Raw genomic sequence first — 12233 nt, 5'->3', positions numbered from 1 at the left:
TTTCTTTAATAAATATATGTATGATTTTCAGTGAAATGTATGTTTTCTCTGATTTTATACACTGTAAACATCGCTGACCGATATTCCAAGGTCAGGGTAATGTCAAATCACATTTTTCGTTTGTACATTTGTTTTTCTGGTACAAATTTTTATGAAACTTGTCACGTCCACCGTAATTCACGCCGCGTCGGTGGCGGGACTCTTCGCTTCCGTCTTTAAGCGGCAGCGGATCCATCTCGGCTAGCTCAATTTTATCTTTATGTCGAGTCGAATCCCTCGCTCTTCCAAGGGGGTAGAGCGTCGTGGTTCCTCCACGTCTTCCTCGAGACTCGCGGACCGTCGGAGGGGGAGCCGGGGGAGACAATGACTTTGAGACCGATTAACAGTAAGATAACAACACTTTAATTCTATTCGACTTGGTACAGGTAATGTCTTTCTCCTACAGATTATCTATCATATGGTGTGATGTTGAACCAATACTCGGTAATCCGCCTGCGTCCGTCGCGGACAGGCAACCAAATTCTGTACCACGGGAGATTCTGTAACGCGATCAAAAAGAGCGATATCTCGCCTGAGGTCTCTCCCGCGAGAAGCCTTCTAGTCGGCGGATCTAAGCCGCCCGACAGCAGCTAAAGTATGTGCGTCGTGTTAACGAACTCTCTTGCCCGGCGCCGTTACGCGAATCTCTTCGGGTTTTCCGTTGGGCGCCAGCCGAGTCTTTCCCGACAGTAGTTCCTGCTCTCGGCCAAGGCGGCACTCTCGGACGTACCCGTTCGCCGGAAGCAGTCCCTACGTACTACTTTACTTATTCTACCGCGTAAGCCCCGATACATGCATTCGGGATCTCTATCTTACGATGACTGTGCGACCGGCGACTTGAAAAGGCGACCGAGTGTCGCGCCTGAGTCCCTGAGCGTATGTGGCTTGCATTATATTGAAATGTGTGAAACATCTTCTTTATTCCATTTTCAAAAATTGTTAATATTATACCATCTCACACACATACACAGCAGTAATGTCCAAACATGCCACAAGGATGAATTTAAGATGTCAAGATATTTTTATGATTTTATATTTATATTTATTTTATATTTAGTCATTTAAATTTATGATCAGTAGGGTATATAATATTATATATTATTAATAAATTTGCTATATTTAGTTGTATATTACATTCATCGTTTTCATTTACAATGGGTTGTAATAGTGGTTGTATTACAACAAAATCCTCTTCGTCAGAAGAATCAAATAATGCCATGTGATGCGCCATGTTGTTTACTATACTCTGGCGTTTCAGCGGTGCAGCGAAAACGAACAGCCCTCTTCATTGCACTTCTGCATTGAACTGAACTATTCTGTACTAGTCTTTCCCAGTGCGGTTCAGTTCAGTTCGGTGCAATTCTAATGCAGTTTTAGTGTAGCGAAAAAAAACAGACCTAATAATAGCCAATTGAGAACCCATTTAGTATTTCTGCTCTATTGTACAACAAAACGCCTGATCTGTTATTGGTTAGTTTTACGAAGTTATTGGTTACACTTTACGCAAATTTAACGAAATACGCACCATGTAAGTGCCGATTTTCAAAATGGTGTAATTTCTAGTAAATTACTAGAATACGCAGGTTACGCTTACACAAGTTACGCCGCATGGAGAGGTAGTTTGATCGGTATATTCCTTAGTATCGAAGTTTGATGCTCAATGGTACTCGCGTATCGATATATGGAAATATCGATGCAAAATATCGGTGTTTTAGTGCTAAAACCTCGATACCTGAAATATCGATACTGTTTCGCCCATCTTTAATGTCCGATCTATGTGAAGGTACGTACGCGATGACCGAGGCTCAGTCTCACATTAAAATGGCCGCATTTTAGTCTACAGAGTATACTTTTCTTTACTGTTTGCCAATATCCCGTGCTGAGGGCTTGGCGGTGTTCGCTACGCGGTGTCGCCGATCTGTTTCGCTGGAAATTTCACGGTATCGTGTGTCGCGCTCAAAATTTCCGTGAAATAGAACGAACTAGACCAGGTAAGTGTACACGGAGCGAGGAATGAGGGCGGCATTCACGTTCGGCGGAAATGCCGCCGCCGTTGTCGTCGCCGGGCTAAACCCATCACGCGTTTTGTCGAATTAATATTTATTTATAGACAGAATTTCTCGACTGGGTACGCACTGCGTCCATGCGTATGTGCGGAAATCGCGCTCGGCCGCGACGACGCGCCACAAAATCGCGTCGTATAACGGCCGCTAACCGTGCCGGCTCGCCCTTTTTTTTGTGGGAAGGTATATACCATACTTTTCTACGCGTGCACAACGGATCATGAGCGGATCATGTTGCGACGCGATAATGACGATGTTTCGCAATATCTCTCGTGCTACGTTGCAAGATCACATTCGGGATCGCCGGTACCGTCACAACTTTCCGCTCACTTAAACGAACGATTATCCTTGAAAGGGCATTTTGTTTCTAAATTTTTAACCGGAAGCAAAAGAATGTGTACATTTTGTATACATGAGAAGCAGCAAATATATAGAGTGGAGATATTGTGAAAGTTAACATTTGGAGTACACTCCGTGACAAATGAGAAGACTCGATTTGCTTTCTCTTTTACTAATCAGCACGATCAAACGAATTCTTTTCTCCTTTGTAGGTTTCCCCGTGTAGATTTTCATAAGATGTTACGTCATCAACATCACGCAATGCAGAATCAGCTGCGAGATAACAGGTTAATACTCTATTAACCAATCTTTGAGATGTGTTTGTACATATGCAACAATATAATTGCATGTCTATGTATTAATTCATAAAGGTAGTTAATATAACAAATATCTCTAAGGATATATTTTAATCAAACAAACAATATTTATATAGAATGGCAGGTCCGATGCGGCCTATGCAGCAGGCTAATTTGCCCCCTTTACATCAGCCGCAGCATCTGTTGCCGCATCGGAATCCACATCAACCGATACTGTCCATGCCCCCCCATCAACAACATATGCATCACATGCAGCATCCTGGCCCGCCGCATGGAAATCCCAGACAGCCGATGTTGATGGGCATGAACACGCACAATGCAAATAGTAAATATCGATACAGATCATAATGTAACATTTAACTATTAACTTGTTGTTTAACTTTCCATTAAAGAGGTTGTAAGGTTCAGCATTGTATCTTTGGTAGTATTTTCAGTATATATCAAGAGGCTAACTCATAAATATAATGTTTGTCAAGCAAAGAATTACATTCTTATATATTAATTTTATAACTTAAATAATAAATATTTAAAATAAAGTTGAGGTAATCATATATATAATATTATGAATACAAAAATATTATTTTTTATTTTCTTTGTTAATATTATATTTATGTATCAGTTGATCTAATAGAAATGCACAAATAACAAAAAGGTATATAAGTATTTAAATATGTATATGTGTTTTAAATATTACTATAAGTTATAAGCATTACACTGATGTATTTTCAAAACAAAATAGTCAATAATTCTTAAATTTGTATATAATGTCTTCATCTTAATCTTCAATATCATAGTAGTTTTTCATCAAAATCTTATTTTTAGCTTTGAAAATGTTAAAAATATAATTTAAAAATAGCACAATAATCTCAAGGAACATATATAAAAAGTGTTAACTTTAGTTACAAATATCTCAGCTCTCGAGTGGCCAAATTGCACCTAATTTCAGGAGCAATTAGATATTATTTCAATGTCTGATATAAATTTCATCAAATTCTTATCAAACTTATTTCGCCTTACAGCCTCCTTAATGGCGAATGATTTGATATATCTATTTCAGATACCATGGTTAGCGTTAGCATGAAGGACCAGACGAACACAGTCTCAGTGACTCTTCAGAACTCAAACATACAGTCCCAGTACCATCAGCAACAACAGCAACCGAATAACCAACCGAACCAATCTCTCCAGCAACAAGCGCAGCAGCAGCAAGTGCAGCAGCCGCAATCACAACAGCAGCAACAGCCACAGCAGCATGTGTCGCAACAGACCGTCGTAGAACAAACAAAAGTGGTGACGAACGACGGCAGCGGAGGAGAGTCCAGGGACGACGGCTCGTCTGGCCAGAATCACGCCAACGCAACCAATCCAGCATTGGCAAACATGAAAGAAAAAACACCCATGTGTTTGTTAAATGAGCTGGCGAGATTCAATAGGGTTCAACATCAGTATAGACTCACTAACGAGCAAGGACCGGCGCATAAGAAGAGATTCACGGTGACGTTGAAGCTCGGTGAGGAGGAGTATATCGCGGAGGGTCCTAGTATAAAGAAGGCTCAACATAGCGCAGCGACAGAGGCGTTAACGAAGACCTGGTACCGTCAGCCACCGCCTAAACCCACCAAGGCCATGAGGATCGGTCATTTAGGCAAATGTCCAACCGGCTCTGGTAATTTTGTGTTACAAATTTCACGTAATATCGAGTTGTAAAGTCGCCTCTCTCGCCTGAAAGACAAAATCCATATTCTTGTATACTTGAACATCTCGGATTTCTTTTTTACCACATGTTATTCTCTCTTGTTAAATTATACTCTCTTATACAGAGTGTGTCTGCTAGCCATGCTATCCGTCATATTTGTAGTTTAGGTCAATAAACTAAAATGAACAAAAAAGTCTTTTACCATTTTGCAAACAATTACGTAGAATTTTGCGTTATTAATTGAAGAAATCTCTGTATATGATCATTTTCAATAATTGATAACTCAATGTTTTGCGTGATTTGCAAAAGTGGTAAAGCACTTTTTTGTTCGTATTAGTCTGTATTCTGAACTCTCTTTTATTGGTAAAAGTGGCTTAGAAACCATCTGTTTTGGCTGAGAAGCGGAGTTAAAGTACTTTTTTTGCCAAAAAAGAGTTCAAAATACGAGCCTTTGACCTAAACTACAAATATGACATATATGACGGTTGACATAGCTTACATCAGACATTCTGTATAATATATTTTACTGCTTGTTACATATACATTGTTGATTGAATTTCGTTGTGCTTTACAGGACATCTGCCTCCTACCGTTGAACTGAACGCTCTAGCTATGAAACGCGGCGAACCGACCGTCTACACGTTTCGACAAGCTCCACCGGCCGCATTGCAGCACCAATATGCTGTGACACATGGTTACGGCAACTTCCCACGAATGTTTAATCCACGACTCCCGTACAATCGCGGGGTTCATACGGATCTTCAGGGATTATATCTGGTCACTCTGAAGGTTGGCGAGCGCGAGTTCACAGGCAGAGGTCTGACCGGGCAAGCGGCCCGTCACGACGCGGCCAGCAGGGCCTTGGAGCAGTTACGCCAATTACCACTGCCTGAGGAAGTCGCGAACGCCAACAACGCCAACGAAAATGGCACGTTGAGCGGAATCGACGATCCGAATGCAGAACTGAAGAGTCCAGTATCGTTGGTCCACGAGACCGCTCTGAAACGCGGGTTACCGGTGAGCTTCGAGGTTGTGTCGGAAAGCGGTAAACCTCACATAAGAACCTTTATGACGAAGTGTACTGTCGGCGACAAAGTCACCGTGGGGGAAGGATCCTCGAAGAAGGTAATCTTCCGCGCAAGAAAATCGTCACGATCTTCGCAATTTTTCAGGCCAATTTCTTAGTCCCTCCTCCATTCCTTTTTTTCTTTTTGTTCTCCAGGTATCGAAGAAACGTGCCGCCGAATTGATGTTAGAAGAATTGAAGCGTCTTCCTCCGTTACCCGCCAGTATACAAAACCGGTCACTGCGAGTCAAGCGTAAGCCACCGGCGACGAAGAAGAAATCTCGTAATTTAATTAAAGTCTATCAAGAGCCCCGCTCGGAGAACGAAGCCGCGGAGGAGGTTAATCCGGTCTCGCGTCTGGTTCAGATTCAGCAGGCGAAACGGGAACGAGAGCCCGTCTACAATCTTATAGACGAGAAGGGCGCGCCGAGACGCCGAGAATTCGTCATGGAGGTGACTATGGGTCAGCATTCAGCTCAAGGGATCGGACCTAACAAGAAATTGGCCAAACGAGCCGCCGCCGAAGCTCTTTTGACACAATTGGGATATAGTAAACCATCGCCGCAACCTGCTAAGCCATCCATCAAGACTGGAGACAGTGAGAGTACGGAGACGAAGCCCAGGAAGGTGACGTTCCTCGAGGATGATCAAGTAAACGATATTCAACCTCATTCGGTAGGAGGTGAGCTGTAACACGCAATCGTAAACGTTCGTTCGATCAGTTCTAAGAGTTTATCACTTAAGACGCGTGTCGTTCTTTCATTTAGGTACCATCGGCCGCCAGTTAGCACCCGGCCTTTTACTGGTGGACGGAGGTCAAGAATCTAAATTAGGAGGTGGACCCAGTGTACAGATAGTCGCTGAAGAGTTGCGCGGACAACAGCAGCAGAACTCTGCCGGTGTCTCGCCCAAGGATCAGTTGCACTATCTATCTCAGTTACTTAACTTCAGCGTAGAATTCAGCGACTTCCCGAAGGTAACCTAAGCATGATGGTATTTGGCTTGCGTTGAAATAAAATGATTTTAATTTGTGCGAAGAACACGTTTTGAACACGTGAGAAAAGAGCGACCGATGCACATATTGTCCAAGTAATAATTATATTTATGCTTCAGACATTTTACAAAATTTGACAGTCTCTTACACTTGTGGAGTACCAAGCTATTTAACAAAATTATTTATTCGGTATGATCTTTTACTTATTTTGAGTACATTTATTTATTGTCTTGTATGTTTATTATCTATTCTTATTCCATGTCTTTCGACTTCGGATGGTTTCCGGTTCACGTACATCTTTATATTTACATATTTTATTATCTTATCATCTCACCTTTTATACTTTACCTTACTTTCTCTCAATATTTATCTTCTTTGTATACATAGTTCCTAACTTTTTCACATAATATAATTTATATTAACTAAATCTTATCTTACTAATTTAAATTTGCTGTATGTTAGTATATATATTTATTTTAAGTAATATATATATATATATATAGGCTGCGTTCGGAAATACTGTCCTGAGGGTAGGCTAGAACGGATTAAATATGATAATGGAGGGCAGGTTTCACTTCAAGTGCGAATAATTATCGAACGGCAAATAGCAAATTTATCACTTACCCATTACATCAAATATTATCAAAGATCCTTAGGGATCGTATATTGGTTGGCTATCTTCGCCAATACATAACTTATGCCTGATATTCAGGATTGATCTTACATTTAAAGTCGTTCCAACTTCATTTTCAAGATAATATGAGGCTAGTTTTATTGGCTATAATGCATATGAACTTAAAGCGGTCTTAAATTTAAAGACATAGAAATAACTCACTTTCTTCGTTTTTTTTTTCACTTTTAAAAAGAAAACTCATCTTTCACTTTTTCCGTACTTAAACTTTTTCACACATAAGCGCACACACACACAAAACTCGATCACAATAAATTATGTTCAATAACTAAAAATTTTATTGTTTTTGCATGACTCTCTGATTATATATATGATTCACTGTAAGGCATCAGTAACTTTAGTCTGTTAGAGGAATGGTACTTAAGTAATTTAATTTTTAACATACATATTATTTGGAAAAGTCTCACTTTTTACTCACTTTTCTCACTGTTTTCGACAGTTAAACCGCTCCCATGCCAAAGTATAAACTCTGCCTATGAATACCGACCTGTTTTTCCTTTGATACATTTATGCGTTCCATTGGCCATAATTTAAAATATTTCAAATGCAACAAATCATCCGCACTTCCCTGAAATTTTAGGGTAAAAAATAATCCTAAGAAGTTCCTAATCCACCCAGTTTCCGAATGATATCACCGTTGTACTGACATACCTCGAACGTTTTCGAACGACTACGATGAATGCATTTAAATGAACTTTCCGAACGCAGCCTTACTATTGACGATTTAATATAAAGTAAAAATGTGATGTGAAGTGGAAAATACTCACGCTTCATCTGTCGTTTCAGGGAGGAATGTCCATAAACAAGGAATACCTATCGCTTGTATCGCTCAGCACCGATCCACCGCAAGTTTGTCACGGGAACGGGGCGACAATAGCCGCGAGCCGCAATCAAGCGGCGCTAAAGGCTCTTCGTACTCTCACGAAACTGGGACTTGATAATGCTGCGAATGCGCAAGCGAAGAAGGACAAAGGTGCGTCTGGTGATGGAATACACATTAGCATTCAAGTTAAAAACAACATTATGGATGGAGCTATCGATAAGTAACCGAATAGCGTTTAAGACTCGCATACAACGTTGGAGTTATATTTATGCTTCTTTAAGACACTGCGAAAGAGAGATCATTGTTTAATTTTTCTTTTTTACTATGAAATTTATCGCGGTATCAATAGAGAATTGATCAATGCCAAGAATTATCGCTACACGCGGATTTTTATTATTTGTGGACATATTTACATATTATTTTATGTCTCTTTCCTGCTTTTTACTACGGTTGAATGGCCTTATACTTCTCAAAGGAAAAGTATATTCGTCTATCGTAGAAAAATTATAATTTGTAATGAGACTCTTTGCCAAACAGGACCATCACGTGACAATGTACGATGTACATTTATTTTATGTATTTGATTTTATAGCTTAGAAAATATCATTTACATAACTGAATTACGACAAAAAGTCGAGCAGAGAAATCCGACGAGACGTCCAGTCGATGTATATAATTAATGATGCATTGCTTGATTATTATGCAGAACTTTCTTAATCTTTCACAGTGTCTTAATTATATTGAAATGCCGTTCAAGCACCAATAAGCCATGTGTATTTTATGACTGCGTGAGAATATTTTTGTTCAATTAGTAATAACAATCTGATCAGTCACGTTGGATAAACCCGAGCTTCTGTGACTGTCGGAGATGCGTTACTATCGACTGTACTGTAGACAACGGCGTATCATTGAACGACTCGTATATATATATTTGCAGTTTTCGCAAAATTAATTTAACATCATGCGGGAAACGTCACGAGAAACGTTCATTATTGGTGCTTGATCGCGGTTGCGATCCTAGCAGTGACCAAGCTATAACCGCTATATATTTATTGTGTAACGTTTTCATTGAGAGGATCGCAATCGAGGTGCGAAGAATAACTTATCCACGAGAATTCGGGATGTTCATTCGCCAGTTAGAATTGGCCAATGATCATATGAACACTCGGTAAAAACGATAAGCAAAGTCACGAAATCTGGAGATGAAATGCGACCATCTCTTCATTTCTGAATTACGAGTTCCTTGGCTTTCTCATTATTACGAATGAAAGAAAAAGAAGCTATGTCTTATTACCTAACGCTGAAGCGCGAATTAACGATTGTATTATCATTTCTTTCTTTTTTCTTTTCTGTTATGTTATGTTATTTTGCTCTTTTTTTGCTCTCGTGTGATCAATTGGGTTATACAGTACGCACTTTTTTTGTCGTTTCATCGAACACAAAGCAGACCTCGAAATTAATTTCTATTGTATCGCATGTGAAAGTGATTTATCATGTCTTTTTCCAGAGAATACTCTGGCCATGTTAGCTAGAGACAAGTGATTATGTGAAAGATTCAGTAACTATTGTTTAATTGGTAAAAAGCCATACCATAGGTAATGCGATATACAACTCTCTCCACGCCCCAGTTTGCTTTTCTACAGGGGCCAGAAGCATTCTGGAGCTCGTACATTCATATTCCGTAAAATATTGAGAAGTGAAGGAAATAGAAATTTCCATACACCTATCTATCTAACTATCTTCAGCGGTGGATAAGTAATGGATACGCTGTGTATCGGAAATTTCGCTGAATCTTAAAAAAAAAAAAGAGAGAAGAAAAGTGAGAACGGAGGAAAGACGAGAAAGGTAATAACTCAAAATTTGTTCCGTCGCATCGAGAGACCATTACGGAATTGTTTTAATTTTCAACAAACTGATCCCGTGAGTCAATGGTGAATTTTGTCTTGTTGCTCGAAGGAGAAGAGAGAGGGAGAGAGCGAGCGAAAGAAACGTTAAAACACAAAGAAAACTCGATAATGAACGAGGAACGGGCACTGAGAAACGGTACAGACTTCGAGTAATCGCGTTGCTTTTATTTGTCGAATTTCGAGGGTTCCTTTTGCGTACTCAAACAGCACGACATGCCGAATGTTTGTTATTTCGTTGACGACGTTTCGTACCGCAGAGATCTTTGTACCGGCGTTCTCAATCTCAGCCTGTCTTCTCATTCATTGTTCGCGTACACCACAACCCGATTTATTGAACAACGAACAGTTGTTTGGAACTGTTATTGTTCATTAAACTCGTGCACGTACTGATTTCATGGCGCCCACTCATTACATCGTAGATTGCGTAACTAATTTTGTCGAGATGATTTCCGAGATAATGTTGGTTACATTTGATCATTCATTGAAGGCCATTTGCGAGAAATTAATTTATTGATTCTTCAGAGGAACTCATGGAAATGAGCCGTCTCCCTCGGTCTGATCATGCGTCGCTTTAATAGGTGGGCCTTTCTTGTTCATGTGGCATTCAGTATTATGAGACATAGTGGTAGATCTCCCATTATATATACATACGTATATATATACATATATATATATATATATACATATACACATATATATATATATATGTGTATATATATATATATATATAGTTTTTCAAGATGAACATACACACAGAGGAAGAAACCAATTTGATGAACAACTGGCGTCCCCAGCGCTGGATGGACAATTTTATGCGCTGTAATACCATAGTTAATCGTAATGATAAGCGAATAACAACAACAAGAACAACACGTGTCGATTTACCGAAATATGTGAACCGTACGAATTCCTCGACACTTTAAGGATGGCCCGTTCGTATTAAAAAGTTTAACCCGGTGCATACTTGGGCGCGAATCCGCAAATTGTCGAGGAAACGTGAAAGCCGACACGTCGACATCGGCTGAGAGAGGGAGTGGAATAACTCTGGAATTGATAAGGAGTAATCAGTTTAATGTGAGTAATCCATATTGCGTTTCGTTCTTGTATTTTTAACGAGGTCCACACGCGTGAACACATTATGGAACATTATGGAACGTTTGCTTACTTCCGAAACCTCAAATTAGTTAGCTATGTGAAAAGAGAGAAAAAAAGAAAAATTGTGATCACTTCCAGGCAAATGTAACGGATCTTCGCAATTTTTATTTTTAATATCGAATGCGAGAAACAAATGAGGTACGCTTGACATTGTCAGATAGCTTTATTGTGTTAAGTTTACCCGAGCGATACGATTTGTTGGTATGTAACAATGAGACAGTTATGTAATGTAAATTCTGAAGGAGAATAATTGCTTCTCGAATAAATAAGATAAGACCTACAGAATCCGGGAAGATTCTTCGTATCGGCGAGATTTTTAATTGCATTTTGAGATACGGATTGTACAACGTATTTTATGGGAATCTACTACTTTCCTCTATTCACATCAGTTTATATTTGACGTCATGAACAATCGTAGAAAGGTTTCGCATATATGTATATGGCCTTTTTACTATGCGTTTCAAATATACGCATGAAAAGTGGCACACGAATATCAGTACGTTTCATTTAAATCCTATTTTACAAATCTGATCTGATAAAGTCGTATTCGAAAATAAAGAAGTCTCCGACTTGCTATTGAGTCGTACTACTTCATAAGTAAAGAACTGGCTGATTTATTATATTAAGCTCGCAACACACGTGTGCTTATTTCGTGCTAGGTCTTATGACATACTGGAAATTCACTAATCAGAACGTAGCATTTCTAGTATATAACTAGGTCTAGCAAGAAAAGTATCGTGTGCCGCGGGCTTTAATTTGGAAGTTTCCGTTGTAAATGCTGTTATACTCACCACATCAAATCAAGCACGTGATATAAATCAATGGTAGCGTTCAGCGAACACAATTGTTGAGTGATTCGTCAACGTAATTGGTTTAAATTTAGAGTTCTAACAGTAAAGATCAATAATCAATGACTGTTCACTGGTCATTTTTTTCGTTGAATGCAGCTAATTCTTGCGTGTAGAAAACACAACGGTTGAGTAATTCGTCATCATAATTGGTCTAAATTTAGGGATTTTACAGTAAAGACCAATAATCATTGACTGCTCACTGATCGCTTGGATTTTTTGAACGCAGCCATTGGTTGTATCTAGCAGAGAAAGCTGCTTTGCAACTATGTAAAATTCGTGAATCTGATTGGTA

The 12233-nt window shown here is 39.3% G+C and overlaps 1 protein-coding gene across 1 annotated transcript; it reads left to right on the top strand.

The window, feature by feature from the left end:
• Positions 1 to 1830: 1830 nt before the first annotated feature.
• LOC106744439 (double-stranded RNA-binding protein Staufen homolog 2) lies at positions 1831 to 11666 on the top strand. Its single transcript, XM_014619218.1, has 8 exons — positions 1831 to 2030; positions 2654 to 2728; positions 2875 to 3083; positions 3816 to 4424; positions 5029 to 5579; positions 5677 to 6202; positions 6288 to 6496; positions 7992 to 11666. Exons 2-8 carry the CDS (start codon positions 2679 to 2681, stop codon positions 8250 to 8252), a joined length of 2415 nt encoding a protein of 804 aa, XP_014474704.1. The 5' UTR covers positions 1831 to 2030; positions 2654 to 2678; the 3' UTR covers positions 8253 to 11666.
• The last annotated feature ends 567 nt before the right edge of the window (positions 11667 to 12233 follow it).

This window comes from Dinoponera quadriceps, unplaced genomic scaffold, assembly GCF_001313825.1.
Source record: "Dinoponera quadriceps isolate SergipeBrazil2010 unplaced genomic scaffold, ASM131382v1 scaffold777, whole genome shotgun sequence".
Taxonomy (NCBI): Eukaryota; Metazoa; Arthropoda; class Insecta; order Hymenoptera; family Formicidae; genus Dinoponera; species Dinoponera quadriceps.
Note: the sequence above shows the minus strand (reverse complement) of the source record. Positions and strands in the feature narration are given on the sequence as shown.

Coding starts and splice junctions, on each gene's coding strand:
- LOC106744439 (XM_014619218.1), top strand. CDS start 2,679: ATGTTACGTCATCAACATCACGCAATGCAGAATCAGCTGCGAGATAAC. Junction 6,203..6,287: donor TCAACCTCATTCGGTAGGAG/GTGAGCTGTAAC, acceptor TCTTTCATTTAG/GTACCATCGGCCGCCAGTTA. Junction 6,497..7,991: donor AATTCAGCGACTTCCCGAAG/GTAACCTAAGCA, acceptor CTGTCGTTTCAG/GGAGGAATGTCCATAAACAA.